We start from the raw sequence: 15,690 nt of genomic DNA, 5'->3' as shown, positions 1-15,690 counted from the left end.
GACAAAATGCGATTGGTGGTGTTGGGACTTGGGATGTCTCCCTCTGTTGCGGGGCGGAAACTTTTGTCCAGACGAGATGGCAAGTGTTATGGAGTTCGGGCAATATAATCCAGTTTGCGGATGAATCAATGGGCCTCTGCGTCGGCATTCAAGCTAGAAATCAATAACATGGCCGCACATATTTCTATCCGCTATGGCGGTCCAATTCCCCCCTTATGCCATGGTGACCTTTTGGACACAATGTATGTTACATGTACATGTACATGTGCAACATGGTTTTCGACAAGTTACTACCGCTTTACCGGGTGTCATCGTTTGGGAGACAGCCTTCGCTGGCACCATGCGAGATATCTAACCTATCCCTACTGATCCATTCTGCGATCCCGCCTGCTCTCAAACAGCAAGATTTTGCTTCTGCACTGAGGCTATATCGGCAGGGGAATCCTGGATGGTATTCAAGGGTGATAGAGGCGTTCTATGAACAATGAGGTAACACGTCAATACTAATGTGAAGGTTGGTATTTGCCGTCGGACTAAAGCGGAATACTGGAGGAGGAGTATCAGAATCAGAAAGCCATCCCTGCTCTACTAGGGAGCATGGCACTCATCCGAAGGTTGGTTTGCACGGTACTTCCCGCTTCGAAAAAATAGTGTTTAATGAAGGGCATTCAGCCGCAATATCTGATTCCCCTCCTCCGGAAATTCAAGTAGTCGGCAATATTCTATGATTGAACTTGCCACATACGTGATTTTTAGATAGAGGAGAATAGTCCAACTTGTCGTGTTTCCACCAGGCGCACGTCCGGTAAAGAAAACATACAGACCCCCCCACCCAATCTCGACTCAAGAATAGAGAAATTTACAATTTCGAAACCAAGCCCTGCTCAATCTCCTTCTTCGCCTCTTCCCTCAGCAACCTTTTCAAAATCTTCCCACTCGCATTCTTCGGAATCGCCTCAACAAACTTCACCCCGCCAGTTAAATACTTATACTTCGCCAACTTCGCCCCCGCAAACTCCTGCAGCTCCCTCTCCGTCAACTCCCGACTGGCCGGGATAGGCTGGCGCACCACGTACGCGCGCGGGTGCTCAATCTTCTCCTCCTCATCCCCCTTAAACGACACGCCAATGACCGCCGCGTCCATAATCAGCGGGTGCGAGAGTAGCACCGCCTCAAGCTCCGGAGGCGCAACTTGGAACCCGCGGACTTTAATCAGCTCCTTTTTCCGGTCGACGATGTACCATTTCTTCGTCTTTTCGTCGCAGTAGCCGATGTCGCCAGTCTTGAACCAGTCGCCGTCAAAGGATTCAGCGTTCGCGCCGGGGTTTTCGAAATAGCCCTTGATAATTGTGGGGCCGCGTACGCAGATTTCACCCCGCACGCCATAGGCAGAAATGTTTTTGCCATCATCGTCGATTAATCTAGGTAAAACATTTATTTAGAATTGGAAAAATCAGAGCGCAAAAAGAAAAGAAAAGAAAAAAAAGAAAAAAAAGGGGAGGCAAAGGGGAAAGGGGTGAGGAGCGATCAAAAACTCACCTCATCTCAAGCGATGCCACTGGCCTCCCCACAGATCCCGTATCGTCGTTTTCGGGGTATGCAAACCTTGTCGCGACGCAAGTCGTTTCAGTCATGCCCCACACCTGCGTGTAGCTCGCGCCGGGGCCCATGATGGACCGAAAGGCAGCCTGGACACCCTTATCCAACGGTGCTGCACCGACGGTGCCCTTTTTCGTATTTTTCAAGTACAACTTTGTGGCATATGGCGATTTCACGATAGCGACAGCCATGGGGGGAACGGTGATGATGTCAGAGACGTTGTATTTTTTGCATGCTTCTAGGAATGGTAGCAGCTCGAAGCGTCGCATCATATACAGTGCATGGCCGGCCTTCAGAGCGCTGACATGAGCTGCCGGCACGGCTGCAGCGTGGAAACATGGAATTGCTACCACTCGGGAAATCTATGCAAAGTGTCAGATATACATATGTTTTGCTTTTCTGTTCTGGTGAATTTATGATTCAGTGTATGGGGACATTTTGTTTGCTGTCTATTGGAAAAAGTAAGTTAGGGGGATAATGATAACGTAACGTACCTGAAAGGTAATATTCTTATTTTCCTCCGCTACCATATGCTGAGCGATCAAATTCTGATGACTAATAACTGCAGCCTTCGGCAAGCCCGTCGTCCCACTGCTGAAAAGACGAGCAGCCGTGGTATTCTTGCAGATTTCGGGGTCATCGAAACGAACCCAATCGGCCTCGCCATGCTTTAGCAGCTCAGTCCATGACCTATGGCTCGGCGGTACGGGTCGGCCCTGCGTATTGAATACCCAGATGTTCGAGGTCGGGATATTGGTATCCCTTGCTGCTGCAACGAGGTTGTCCAAGATTTCCGGCTCTGAAATCAAAAACGATACTTTCGCAGTCTTGATATGATGGGCAAGTTCGAATTGCGTATAGCCCGGATTCGTACCTGCGAAAACACCACCTGCGCCGACAGCGGCGAGAAAGATCATGGAGTAATAGACCTATTTGTACCCCGTTAACATTTGATATATATAGGAATTTCGGGTGCCAAAATCTCCATCTTTTAAATTCCCGTCGTTTTTATTTCCCGCTTTTCTCCCCGGTTCAATTTGGGGAACTTTAGCGCAGTTTGCCAGGAGTGCAATTTGATTTGAACCACATACATCGTTGAAGGAGTGTATATTGAGGCAATCGCCCTTTTTGAACCCAGCAGCCCTCAGCCCCGCAATGAGCTGCCGGATGATCTTTCTAGCTTGATTGAATGAGATCGAGCAAGAGGGATCTTTAGCATCTATGTAGACCTAGAAAGAAAGAAATATACATGCCTGGAGTTAGCTTCTTTCTTTTCTGTTATCGATACAGACAACAACTTAAAATTTACTATAGACATTGCAAAAATATTGAGGCTCACCGGTCTATCTTGATCATACGACGGACTGTCGAAAATCCACGAAAGTATATCCTTGGAGGGCAAGTCTAGGTATCGTTCTGGTTTGAAATACTCCATGTTTGCAAGTTGGGGGGAAGTAGGGCTTGTGTGAAATATCACGATTGGCGAGAGAAGAGAGAAAGGAAGAAAAAAGATAACCTAAGAATAAGAGTCTTTTGCGTATTCTGCAGAATGCTCTAAAATCTCCTCTAATAGGTTCCAAGGGGGGTATCGTATACGAGGCGGAGTGGAAAGGAAACAAAACCCCGTTGTGTTTGATTGACGGAGTAGTTGTTAACACAACGGACCGTCCTCAACGTCAAGATAAAATAAAAAAAAAAAAAAAAAAGAAGAAGAAGAAGAAGAAGACGGACAGTTTATACATGAATAGTGCAAGGTGCAAACAAATCGAGTCTAGAGAAAGCACACAGCATTTAATATTTATTTGGATATCGGCGTCTATAAGAGCCCTGTGCCGCTGTGCGTATTATGATGACGTGAGACGAGCAGCGAAGCTAGCTAACCATTTAGTTAACTATTGTGCATGTAATAATGCTCATAGCATCCAATACAAATCCATTCCCGGCAAGGAGATATTTGGCCCCAATGGCAGCACGGCCGGAGAGGGCGGGGGCCTATCTGAACAACAGCAGCAGTATGCGCCAAATGCGACGAAAACGCGGCGCTGAAGCTGATCACTGATTAGAACCCGAGGGAGAGTTGCTCCCTACTCCGCATGCCCCCGCAAAGAGCGACGGGACCTTGGCTGGAGATGAGCTACCCATGGCAGCGAGCCGAGGAGCCGGGCCATTTGTGGGGGGGGAGGGACGGACATCTGGAGTTCCTGAAGTTATGAAGTTAATATTTGGCATGGCATGGGAGGGATAGAGCTTCCCCGCAAAACCTCTAACTCTAGCAAACTGGAAGGAGAAAGGAGGGCCAAGGCTGGCTTCAGGAGGCTTCTGCACCATCTGTGATATGATATGATTGACATTGTGTTAGCAGATGTCAAAGAAGTCTGTAACTAGGCAGGGAATTACTAATCAGCATCAACATCCACCGAACAAAGAATGGCTTTGGAAAAGAAGCTGTGCTTGAGCAAGGACATGATGAAGAGACAGGGTTGCTCAAGGGCCGTCGCATCTCCAGCACAAACAGAGTTACAAACAGAGTTGTAGCTCATGATTTTAGTTGCATAGGTCCTTATGGCCATATACACTTGCCCAAGAGGGGGGAAGGGGGAGGAGGAGGGGAAAGGGGGTTTGTTATCAACAATATCCTCTGTAGAAAAATTCCAACTACTCTTCCTCACAATTGTAAAGTAATTCCCCTCCCTCCCGCAGCAGAAGCACCATACCATACATCTTCTCATTCCTCTATACTTCCTCAATACCCACATAGTTTATAGTTAGCCCCCTCTACGCAAAGAAGAGCTATTATTTCCATCAAAGGAAAATCTAAAACAGTCTCCCTTCTCTGCTCTACTATAAATATATATATATATAAAAGGCAAGCAGTAGAACGGGGGGGGATCCCCGCTAACTAATCATTTTATTCAAAGTTAATCATTCCATTCCGTCGCCTCACATCCATGCCCTTCTGGCTATCTCACCATCTACCGCTACAGAAAAATCAACCTGATTAAAATTGAAAAAAAAAAGAAGACTACAAATACAACCCCTCTGGCTCCCCCTCACTCTTCGTCTTCAGCACCCTCTCCCTCGCTGAGCGGAAATCAGCCATCTGCACACGCATCCGCCGCTCGCGCAGCGCCATCAGACCCGCCTCGGAGCATATGGCTTTAATATCTGCACCGGAGAGGTCGTCCTTTTGGTTGATGAATTCGTCGAGATCGACGTCGTCGCCTAGGGACATTTTGGAGGTGTGCAGGGTGAAGATCTTTTTCTTGGTGTTTTCTGTGTTTTGCGGGTGTGTGAGTGGTTAGTAAAATAGCGAAATACAAGGTTGGGGTAGGAGAGGAGGAAACAGAGGAGGAAACAACTTACGATCAGGATTCTCAAAGAGGATCTTCCGATCGATACGGCCTGGGCGGATCAGGGCAGGGTCGAGGGTTTCGATCTTATTCGTGGCCATGATCACCTTGACGTCGCCGCGGTCATCGAAGCCGTCGAGCTGATTGAGCAGCTCCAACATGGTTCGTTGCACCTCCCGCTCGCCGCCTGATGTAGACTCGTATCGCTTCGTTCCAATCGCATCGATCTCATCGATAAAGACAATGGACGGGGCGTGTTCGGCCGCTACCTGGAAAATCTGGCGGACTAATCGGGGCCCGTCGCCCAGGTATTTCTGTATCAATTCACTACCGACGATTCGTAGGAATGTGGCGCTTGTTTGGTTCGCGACGGCTTTGGCCAGCAGTGTCTTCCCCGTCCCCGGGCCGCCATAGAGAATGACACCCTTGGGCGGTTTGATACCCATTTCCTCGTACAGTTCTGGATGGAGCAGAGGGAGTTCGACGGCTTCTCGAACTTCCTGGATCTGAGACTCCAGTCCCCCAATATCCGCGTAGGATTCCGTAGGTGCCTTATCTAGTTTCATGACAGAGACCAACGGGTCTGCGTCATCTGTTAAAACGCCAACGACGGAGACGGACTTGTGATGCAGTAGGATACTCGCGCCAGGTTCCAGGAGGTCCTTGTCGACAAAGGACATGATGGAAACGTAATACTCTGGCCCAGTCGCGGTGGAGACGATGGCGTGGTCGTCGTCAATCATCTCTTCCAGATTACCGACGCCCATGGGACTCCCGCGCATGTCATCGACGCGGCTTCGCTCGTCTGCATTCCGATCTAGGGACTCGAGATCATCGCTGGTTGCGGGGCGTTGAGACGCCTGAGCCTTTGTCTTGCGGATGCGTTCTTGGTTCTCGACATATTCCTCTTCAAGTAGCAGGTGGTCGTGGATGCGTTGCATGCGGAGGTATTTCAGTTTGCAGCGGGAAGTTGGGTAGATGGCAGGGAGTTTTGCGGAGGCGTTGGGGCCGGCCTGCTTCCGCTTCTTCCGGCCGATTCTGGTGGTTGGCTGTGGAGGAGGCTCATACTTTGGCTTCTCCTTCTGTTCCGGCGTTAGTATATATACTCTCGATTGTAAGGATAGTAGGCGCGTGAAGAGGCTGAGAGCTTTTGGGGAGGTTATTGGAAAAAGCGTACCTTCTTGTCCTTGTCATCCTGGCCTTCACCGGGGCCGCCGCCACCCATATTTGACTGTTGATTTCCCTGTAGACGCATATAGGTGAGTATCTAGTGTATTGGAAATTACGGATAGTTTAAAGCTATGCAATGAAGGGGACCAGTCAACATACCATTGTGGCAAGCTTACGCCAGGTACGGGGGGGGGATGCGACAACAGGTTGTTTTCTTCTTCCTGGATGTTGAAGAGCGGACAACGAAACAGGAGAAATGAGAAGACAAGGTGATGAACCCGGAATGTATCCTTCGAGGTACTGGTAGTTGGGATGAGCAGCTAAATAGTTGTTGGTGAGGGAGGAGGTTGGTATCTTTGTCGTGCTCAATGGAATGTGATCTGGCGAAGAGCAACGCAATAGCAGTTTGGTCGGTTTGATGTGTTTGATGTTTGATTTCCTCATCCAAGCTCAGCTCGATTTAGTCAGCCGCCAAGATATATGCCAAGAGTATACAATCACAATCACGTGATGGATCCAGTCACCCCACGTCAGATACAGTGTAGTGTAGATATCTATACATTTGGATGTGAGGATTAACAGACACAGACATCTGACAATGGCAAGGTAATAATAATACAGAGCAAAATGGAACGTAATGGTTTTTACGCTCTATACTCTATAGGAATACTATTAGACCTATGTAGATATCTTGGTTACACTGCGCATAGTTCTTCCAGACCTGCGTAGCTAGCAGTGTTAATGTATCAATGTGACACAACCTAGATACAAGTACTAGATATGAGCAACTCCTCTTAGGGATCATATGTCAAGGCACCTATTTATTTATAAACAACACCCCAGATAGATCAAATCAACCTCCGACGATGCGATTGCAGATCAGGCTCTGTCATCCAGCCATTTTGTTCGCCCTGTCATTTTTACTTCGCCCACGGCAAGGCTTCAACAACCCCCTCAAGCATCCCGCCCCCAAAAGTCGGTTTATGACTGCTGCATTTTGTCGTAGAATCCCGTCGACCGAGAAAGAAGGCTGCCACTTCATCATTTGCTGCCCAGCGTGGTCGTGTCTTGCCTGAACTGCCCGTAGTTTGGGCTTTCATTTCAGTATTATAAGTATTATATCTAGATCTATCTGCCGATGATTCCCCCTTTGAATTCATTCAGGCCATAGATGTTATATATACAGACAGTCTGTAACTTACTTTTAACTATTTAATTATTTTAGTTGGCTTCTTTGAGTATATTCTGTCTGGACGCAGCCTTTGTCCAGCCTAAACCGCTTCCTGTCCTCCTGTCTGTCCCCCCCCAAACCCGGAGACCAACGCCAACTGCCAGCGATCTTCTTCCCCAAGCCTTTTCTTTCTACTTCTTCTTCTTCTTCTTCTGCTTCTTCTTCTTCTTCTTTCTTTCGACATCGTACTGTACAACCCTCAACCATTCCCAACGGTTTCTTCACCACCAGACCAGCTTACCTTCTTCGCGTTCAAGCATTGCAGCAAATCCACCTTCTACTTCTTCTTCCTCGTGTCTATAGCCTCATCCTCTTGTCTCCTTCCGCTCCCTGTCACCATCACATCACCAGCCCCAACCAAGGTGACTCACTCAAATCACTGGCCCTCAGAGAGAGAGAGTTTCCAGTCATTATTTTGTTGAAACCCTCGTCTGAATACTCCCGCCAGTTGCTTCCCCTGGTCTCCGTTTCGTATTGACCGCCAGCGTTGCCGCTCTGTCCGTTGGCTACTGAAAACGAATAAAGCCTGGTATGTGAGTGACTAGTTAACTATCCTAGCTACCCTTTGACCAAGAACATATATATAGTTCCCGCGCATCCCTCCCTGTTCACTCCTCCCCTTGACTCTTTTGCATGCTCCAACGCCCATACGTTTTTCCCAGCGTTGTTCCCTTCTTTGCACCTCTCCCCATTTTGAATAACTTTCTTCTATGCCTTGATGACTGATACTGTGGGGCTTCCCCATATCCCAACCAGAGTAAACCAATCAGTCTCCCGCCTTGGCCCTTCGTCGACTTGGTGTACTATTTAGCAAAAGCTAGCGTGTCTGCCTTGGAACGGGGTGCTCGGCCCTTCCGCATTTTCCCTTTTTTGATAAGCCCCAACGGTAAAACTACAAAGCCATCGTCGTCACCCCCCCACAACGACAACCTGCTCGAAAAGCACGGGAATAAACAGATCTCACGTACCGACTGAAAGAAAAGACATAAATACTTCTCTAAATAAACCGATTACCCCCCCCTCTTATTTCACTATGACCTCGAACCGTACCCGCCGTATCGCCAAGGAGCTCGCAGATATCCATGCAGACCAACACTCGCATATCTTTGCTGATCCGGTTGGGGGCGGGGATGACTTGACACATTTGAGAGGCTCCTTTCGAGGCCCTCCCGGATCTCCTTACGAGGACGGAACTTACTACATTGATATCAAGATACCCTCCGAATACCCTTTCCGCCCGCCTGTGATGAGGTTTATAACCAAGGTCTGGCATCCGAATGTCAGCAGTCAAACTGTAAGTCAGACGCACGCAAACCCACCGGAAGCGCATCATCTCCACCCACGGAAATACTAAGGATTTTGCTAACGGATAATTCCGTTTATCATCATATATCATAGGGTGCCATCTGTCTCGACACCCTCTCTACCGCCTGGTCTCCTGTCCTCACCATCAAATCCGCCCTGCTCTCCCTCCAGTCTCTCCTTAGCACACCCGAGCCCAAAGACCCCCAAGATGCAGAGGTGGCCAACATGCTCATGCGGAACCCCAAGGAGTTTGAGCGGGTTGCGCGCCAGTGGGCCGTGCAGTACGCCGGCGCGCCCAAACAGCACCTGGGTGAAAGCAGCGGGGGCGCCACGGATGATTCTATCCGTATGCAGCAACAGAAGTCGAAAGAAGAGCAGGAAAAGGAGCAATTGGCTGCGTATGGAACCCCACTCTCTCCTCAACCCTTTCTTCTTCCGTCAAGCGGTTGCGTATTTGTTTCCTTCCCTCTTAAAAGCTGCATATATTTAAACAACCCTCTGCTAACCAGTGTGTGTGTTAACTACAGTTACGACGGCTACAATAAAGACCTTGTCGATCGATTCTGCCATATGGGATTCGATGTGTCCCGGGTGGTGTCCGCATTCAAGTATGTTGGCATTGACCGGATGGGCGGCGAGGATTACGAATTGGAGGAAGCATATATGGGTGACGTTACGGCTCGTCTTCTTGGGGAGCCATAATGGTTTTTTGTTATTATTATTTCCCCATTTTTTTCCCCCGGTTCTTGCATGATCCATTTGACGAATCTATATATGGAGAAAGTCGTATGGGGGAGCTGCATCGCACACAGCGCCGAATTCCTATGTTTATTTTGCCTTTTCGTTCTCCCCTTCCTTGACCTCTAGTCTCGAGAGAGCTCTCCGTTCTACGCATGTTTTAACCCTCTATTATTGGCTGAGCCTCTATGTTTTCATTTATAATTCCTCTCTGCTATTGTTACCATTATGTTCATCCCTCTCTGCCAAATCACATCCGAAATATGACGCGAACTTGGAACAGATTGATGGAGGAGGGGGGAAAGGGAAGCAAGCGTACGGTGCCTGGCGAATGATATGTGTTCTTTTCTACTTTTGCCTTTTGTTTTTATTTTTATTTATTTTGTTTGTCTGGAGCAAGGAAACCGAAAGAATTGAGCTTCTCCCATTACACGCAAAATCTCTATTATTACTCTTATTTTTGACGTCGTTTTTACTGATTTGGTTTTGAGTGATTGGATGAGTTGATATACTGATTGGTTTGAGAATTTTTTTAATTTTTATTTTTGTCTATGGCTATCTATATAATTATATCTTCAATAATACTTGGATACGTATTTTGTCTGTGTGGTTGTGTGTGTACGGAGCTCATAAATATTTAAGCTGCCCATGTAAAACTCTGGGGTCTCGTTAGCTAACCATTCCTCTCCAGGCCAGCTTTCTTTCTTCCTCACTTCCCCACCCCAAAATTACTCCGATGGCTACAAAATCCCCATGCTATACATACCATCAATAACGTCATGAACTTAACCTAAACCCCACGCCAAAAGCCGCACACCTCTACCTCTCCCTTACGAAAAAACATAAACATAAAAACCCTAAACACATCCTGCAATAACCATGCTCGAAGACGACATCTACCGTACCTCCTCACAGTATCGCCTCTGGTCCTTCACCGAAGAATCCCTCCACTCGATACGGGCCAATACCAATGCCGTTGCCGGTGAGCGAGTTAGGGCCGCGATACGGCGGGCTACAAGGGATGTGCGATCGCAGCAACCAGCAGCAGCAACAACAATCACAACAACAGGCCCGAGGTCCGGGAGCGGTACGCCAAACGCAACTGGCGATGCGGATGATGGCAAAACGGCGGAGACGGGGGTGGGTAATGGTGAGCAGGTAGCGGAGAAGGAGAAGGAGAAAGAGATTGAGTGTCTGACGACGGAGGAGGAGCTGGAGCTGGTGAGGTATTATTGTGAGAAGACGATGGAGTTGGGAGATGAGTATAAGCCGCCGCTGCCGACGGTGGTTAGGGTCTGTATTAGTCCTCTTCTTTATTTGGACAAATCGCTGGATGGGGGAGCTATCTTTTTTTTTTTTTTTTTTTTTTTCTCTTTTGGCCCTGGATCAATTGCTAATGAGCTGGTGCTTTGATCAATATCCGTGTTGCATGTAGGCCACAGCAATCCAATACCTCCGCCGCTTCTACCTCACCAACTCCCCCATGACCTACCACCCCAAATCCATCATGCCCTGCGCGCTCTTCCTCGCCACAAAGACAGAAAACTACTACATGTCCCTGCGTGCATTTGCAGAACACATCCCAAACTCCACGCCGGAGGATATCATCGCGCCCGAATTCCTCCTTACGCAGGGCCTCCGCTTCACCTTTGACGTCCGCCACCCTTTCCGCGGCTTGGAAGGTGGGATCATGGAACTAAACGCCATTGCGCGCGGGGAGGGCGCGCCGGGACCGCACCACCCAGAGCAAACTGCAGCTGGTCTGCAAAAGGCCATCCAATCGCTCCCGCCAGCCCCACTGCCTCCATCCTCAACGGCGGACGCGAAGCCCAGTGGTGGTGGTGGTTCTATAACCTCCCGCATCGCCAAGGCACATCACAACACCCGCGAAATCCTCCGTTCCGCCGCACAGTTGACAGACGTATATTTCCTCTACACGCCCTCTCAAATATGGCTCTCCGCCCTACTCCTAGCCGATAAACCACTAGCGGAATTCTACATCGACACAAAACTCATCCCATTATCACCACAATCCACTACCACCACCTCCTCCTCCTCCTCCTCCAGCCTCTCCAGCCTCTCCAACCCTTCACAACCATCCTCACACCTCTTCACAGCCCTCCGCACCAAACTCTCCCTCATCTTCACCGCCTGCACCACAACCCTCTCCACCTACCAAACAACCCACACCCCCACAACCGCCCTGCCACAAAACCTCAAACGCATCGGCAGGAAACTCTACCACTGCCAGAACCCCGAGAAGATAGATTTGCGCAGTTTAAACCGCACCGCGAAGCGCGAGGGGTCCTCTGCTGCTACGACGGGGGCAGGGACGCCGGCTGCGGCTGGCGAAGTTGGTGCTGCGGGTACTGGTCCTGGTGGTGAGGATGAGGCGGAACTGCAGCGGGCGGCGAAGAAGCGGAAGTTGGAGAGGGAGCGGTTTGAGAGGGAGGGGCAGAGGCTTTTTGGGGGGGATTTGATGGAGGAGAGGAAGAGGAAGGGTGGGGCGGTGGATTGATGGTGGGGCGGTAGTAGGTACTGTACATGTACATATACATTTGAGTACTCATAATTAGTACGGAGGACGGTTACCCTGTGGTGACCGGCAGGAGTGGTGTGCGTTTTTTGGGGGAAAAAGATCTGCTACACCTACCTACACTTCCGTTATCCACCTATCTACCCATGGAGTAATCGGAATAAAATCTACCATTGTGAGAGATATGGCTCCCATTTTTAATATGCTTCACGCACACTACAAAAGGGGCTTCATTGCCACCGTGCCCTGTCTGGATGGAAAGAGGAAACCGAGTGAAATGTACATACTGTATATCGTCAGAAAAATTTATACACTGTAGTATTCCCATATCATAAACTGCTAATTAATATCCAATTGAATTTGCCTACTGCAAAGACCTCGTTGCTTTCTTTCTTTCTTTCTTGCGTTCATTCATTCATTTGGTCTTGTTTTTTGTTGCCCTTTTGATAGACCTATCATAAATTCATTCCTCTTCAATAGGAATATATGTAATCGCGCAAGATTTTCCTCACCCCAAACACATAAGTTGGCAAAAACAAAGGGAATTGGGGTGGGGAAGGAGGGGGCCGCCGATATGGGCGAGAAAGGTTGCTGATATGGGCAAAAATAAGTACGGAGCACGGAGTATTCTCTATATGCATTTCTCTCGCGGATTTTTTTGTTCTGTTATTTTTTTTTTTCTTTTTTTTCTTTTCTTTTTCTTTTTTTTCTTTTTTTTTTCTTTTTTTTTTTTTCTTTTTTTTTTTTTTTCGCAGAATAACAATTAGACTAAGAATGAAAAGTGGACGAAAAATAAATAAATAAATAAACCATGGAAATCTTTTGGGTTCAATGAACTAAAAATGAGTCTCTATTTCGCGTGGCCGTTTGGCACAATGCTCCATAATTCAACAACAGGCTTGATTTTTTTAGAAAAAAAAAAATGTATATAAATAAAAAAAATAAAAACCAGAGCCAGCAAACCGATAGCGTATAAAACCCACTGGGCACGAATTAAAATAAGAGGGATAAAAAAAAGCCTCCAACTTTAAAAAAGAAACAACATACAAATGAAATCTATCTAAACCTGTCCAGCGGACAACATCTTTTTTCGCAAGTGGTCCTTATACTCTCCGATGCTACCATCCCATCGGCGGACGGTCTTGTGTTCGCAGACCATGATGTCCTTTGCAATTTTGTCGAGGAGTCTATAGGAACATATTAGTGGACGGAGGTAATGACAGAAGAGAGGAAACGGGGTCAAAGGAAGCTTTTAAAATATTAAAAGGAAACGCAGAAAATACGAACCTGAAATCGTGAGAAACAACAATGACACCACCGCTGAACGCGTTGATAGCATCAGCCAGACTGTCAATGGTGGGAATATCGAGGCCGTTGGTAGGTTCATCGAGAAGCAACATGTTCGGGCCCTCAATGGCCAGTAGCGCGAAGACGATTCTGCTTTTTTGGCCCTCCGAGAGAGTTCCCATGAGGGCGGTTTGTGCATCACCGCTCAACCCGTACCGACCCAGCTGCTGGCGCCAGTATTGGTAATCTTGACTCTTCTCCGGGTATTTGTCGCGGACGAATTCGAGGGCGGATTTTGTGAGGTCGAGCTGCTCTGCAGAGTGCTGACTGTACATTCCGAGCTTCAAGTGGGTGTGCCGTGAGACTCTGCCGCCGGTGGGGCTGAGTTTGCCCGTCATGATGCGGAGGAGGGTTGATTTTCCAACACCGTTTGGCCCGACAAGGGCGGTTCTGGAGTCCATATCGACACCGAAGTCGAGGTTCTCGTACAGGTTATCTTCTGGCTTTCCGCTGTAGGAGAATGTGACGTCATCAAATGAGAGGACTGGGGGCGGGAGCTTCTCAACATCTGCGAAACGGAATGTGAAGACCTTATCCGGGACGACAGGCTGGATGAAGCCGTCTGCCTCCATTTTGTCGAGGATCTTCTGGCGGGATTTAGCTTGTCGGACAAGGTTGGCATAGGTACCGGCGGACGCGATGAACTTCTTGATGTGGGCAATTTCTTCTTGTTGCTTGTGGTACGCCTTCATCTGATTGACTTCCTGGTCGTGGCGGACCTTGTGGTAAACGTCGTAGTTGCCACCATAGTAGATTAGCTTGCTCTGACGCATGTCAATCATGTTGGTGCAAACTCCGTTCAAGAAGTCCATGCTGTGGGAAACGAGGACGAGAGTGCGGTCCCATTTCTTGAGGTATTCTTCCAACCACACGCAAGCTTCGAGGTCCAGATGGGCCGTTGGGTCGTCGAGGAGGAGTAGAGAGGGTTTGACGAAAAGAGCCTTGGCCAGGGCCACTCGCATTCTCCATCCACCGGACATATCCTTCGTCTTCTTTTTAATGGTATACTTATTGAAACCCAGACCAGTTAAAATAAGGGATGCTCTCGTTTGGAAAGTCGAAGGGTCCATGGTTTCCATACGCTAAAAAAAAGAGATGTTAGCATTCACAGTTGGAAATAGGAAAAATGGGTTAAAAAGCGGGTGGCGATGCTGCAACTACACACCTCGTATAGATCTTCTAGGATAGGGCTCTCCGGGCCATCCTTCTCCAATATCTCCTCTGCTAATTTATCTAATCTCTCCATTTCGTTCTCTGCCTCCTTGACAACCCACTCAAGGGCTCCCAGGTCGCTAGGTGGCGCACCCTCGTTCAGCAGATAGATGTCGACGTGTTCGGGGATGGGGAACTCTCGCTTATCAATAGCCTTCATCAGTGTCGACTTTCCGCAACCGTTCTCGCCTAAGAGGCCGTATCGTCGGCCATAGGTGAGCTCGAGGATTGCATCGGTAATAAGTACCCGGCCGTGGAACACGAGGGAGACGGAGTTAATCTTGACGTCACGGCTGGAGGGAAGAGACGCAAGGACACCAGTGGTTACACGATCCGACAAGCCAAATTTATCCATCTGGGAGGTCAATTTCTTGACATCGGACAACTTGGAGGCGGAGGTTGCCGACTCTTCGGGGACAAATTCTTCTTCCCCGTTCACGGATGAGGCTCGAGATGCGTTTTTCGAGTTGACTCTGGACGACAGTCTCGATGTGGCGGACTTCTTCTTGTCATCTTTTCCGTCCGCAGCACGCTTTGCCTGACGAGCAGCCTTCGATGCCGATACCATTTTTGCGATTGTGTTCTTTTTTGCTTCTTCTTCGCGTTGTACTCGAATTAAAACCAAAGTATTAATAATTCCTGATTTTCTCTTCAAAATTAAGAAAAATATAAAACGGCGATCAATATCGTTAGCGAATATGCCTAACTGTGCTCGATGGAAATGGATCGAAATTATATTAAAGAAAAATGTATGACAATCTATGTCGATACTGAGAAGGGGCGGCGAAGGAAAAAGAAAAAAAAAAATGAATTAATGGAAAAAGACAGGGAGGGGGAGTGCACACATAGCGGGGTCTTGGCCTTATCGATAGAAAAAAGCCCTAATAGTGGGATGAACAAACAAGGTCCCCGAGAAGTCTAGTTTTAACACAAAAACAAATATAGATGACTTTTGAGTAAAGCAGGAGGAGGCAGTCTCTTTAATAGGATGGAAAAGGAGACTGATATGTGTATGTTCGGAAGGAAACTCGTTAGCAGAAAAAGAAGGAAAAAGGGAGAGTGTTTGGGCGCAGACAAGACTTGTTGACGTTGAAGTCGAAGTCGGAGTTGATACAGAAAAAAAAAAAGGTTGAAATTTCGAGGAATGACGTGGCTTAGGTAAGACGCCACTGCGCAGCTTGGCGTTTTGTGTAGGCTACTGG

The 15,690-nt window shown here is 48.1% G+C and overlaps 7 protein-coding genes across 8 annotated transcripts; 3 read left to right on the top strand and 4 right to left on the bottom strand.

Annotated features, from left to right (window-relative positions):
• Positions 1–431: 431 nt before the first annotated feature.
• Positions 432–3,921, bottom strand: BDCG_07888 (AMP-binding enzyme). The gene is made up of 4 exons (XM_045423664.1): positions 2,939–3,921; positions 2,094–2,828; positions 1,540–1,961; positions 432–1,421 (listed from the first exon to the last, which is right to left on the bottom strand). The coding sequence occupies exons 2-4, from the start codon at positions 2,514–2,516 to the stop codon at positions 860–862; spliced, it is 1,407 nt and encodes a 468-aa protein (XP_045272546.1). The 5' UTR covers positions 2,517–2,828; positions 2,939–3,921; the 3' UTR covers positions 432–859.
• On the top strand, positions 3,563–3,844 carry BDCG_17682 (uncharacterized protein; the record flags this gene model as incomplete). The annotated part of the gene is made up of 2 exons (XM_045426771.1): positions 3,563–3,611; positions 3,663–3,844. 2 exons carry the CDS (start codon positions 3,563–3,565, stop codon positions 3,842–3,844), a joined length of 231 nt encoding a protein of 76 aa, XP_045272545.1.
• A 13-nt stretch (positions 3,922–3,934) lies between the features above and the next one.
• On the bottom strand, positions 3,935–6,560 carry BDCG_07886 (26S protease regulatory subunit 4). The gene is made up of 4 exons (XM_045423663.1): positions 6,279–6,560; positions 6,127–6,192; positions 4,963–6,031; positions 3,935–4,872 (listed from the first exon to the last, which is right to left on the bottom strand). The coding sequence occupies exons 1-4, from the start codon at positions 6,279–6,281 to the stop codon at positions 4,622–4,624; spliced, it is 1,389 nt and encodes a 462-aa protein (XP_045272544.1). The 5' UTR covers positions 6,282–6,560; the 3' UTR covers positions 3,935–4,621.
• Positions 6,561–6,692: 132 nt separating this feature from the next.
• BDCG_07884 lies at positions 6,693–9,979 on the top strand. Of its 2 annotated transcripts, XM_045423661.1 has the most exons (5): positions 6,693–7,232; positions 7,345–7,879; positions 8,107–8,644; positions 8,749–9,053; positions 9,183–9,979. In XM_045423661.1, exons 3-5 carry the CDS (start codon positions 8,384–8,386, stop codon positions 9,355–9,357), a joined length of 741 nt encoding a protein of 246 aa, XP_045272543.1. In that variant the 5' UTR covers positions 6,693–7,232; positions 7,345–7,879; positions 8,107–8,383; the 3' UTR covers positions 9,358–9,979. The 2 variants fall into 2 exon arrangements, with proteins under 2 accessions (XP_045272543.1, XP_045282350.1); XM_045423660.1 differs by having other exon boundaries at positions 6,693–7,883.
• BDCG_07885 (uncharacterized protein) lies at positions 6,889–8,042 on the bottom strand (the record flags this gene model as incomplete). The annotated part of the gene is made up of 3 exons (XM_045423662.1): positions 6,889–7,191; positions 7,722–7,876; positions 8,002–8,042. The coding sequence occupies 3 exons, from the start codon at positions 8,040–8,042 to the stop codon at positions 7,040–7,042; spliced, it is 348 nt and encodes a 115-aa protein (XP_045272542.1). The 3' UTR covers positions 6,889–7,039.
• On the top strand, positions 9,980–12,623 carry BDCG_07883 (cyclin Ccl1). The gene is made up of 2 exons (XM_045423659.1): positions 9,980–10,686; positions 10,829–12,623. Exons 1-2 carry the CDS (start codon positions 10,273–10,275, stop codon positions 11,909–11,911), a joined length of 1,497 nt encoding a protein of 498 aa, XP_045272541.1. The 5' UTR covers positions 9,980–10,272; the 3' UTR covers positions 11,912–12,623.
• Positions 11,864–15,628, bottom strand: BDCG_07882 (ABC transporter ATP-binding protein ARB1). The gene is made up of 4 exons (XM_045423658.1): positions 15,334–15,628; positions 14,442–15,137; positions 13,217–14,358; positions 11,864–13,116 (listed from the first exon to the last, which is right to left on the bottom strand). Exons 2-4 carry the CDS (start codon positions 15,054–15,056, stop codon positions 12,990–12,992), a joined length of 1,884 nt encoding a protein of 627 aa, XP_045272540.1. The 5' UTR covers positions 15,057–15,137; positions 15,334–15,628; the 3' UTR covers positions 11,864–12,989.
• Positions 15,629–15,690: the final 62 nt, after the last annotated feature.

Source organism: Blastomyces dermatitidis (genome assembly GCF_000003525.1).
Source record: "Blastomyces dermatitidis ER-3 genomic scaffold supercont1.10, whole genome shotgun sequence".
Lineage (NCBI taxonomy): Eukaryota > Fungi > Ascomycota > Eurotiomycetes > Onygenales > Ajellomycetaceae > Blastomyces > Blastomyces dermatitidis.
This window is presented reverse-complemented; position numbering and strand designations above follow the sequence as displayed.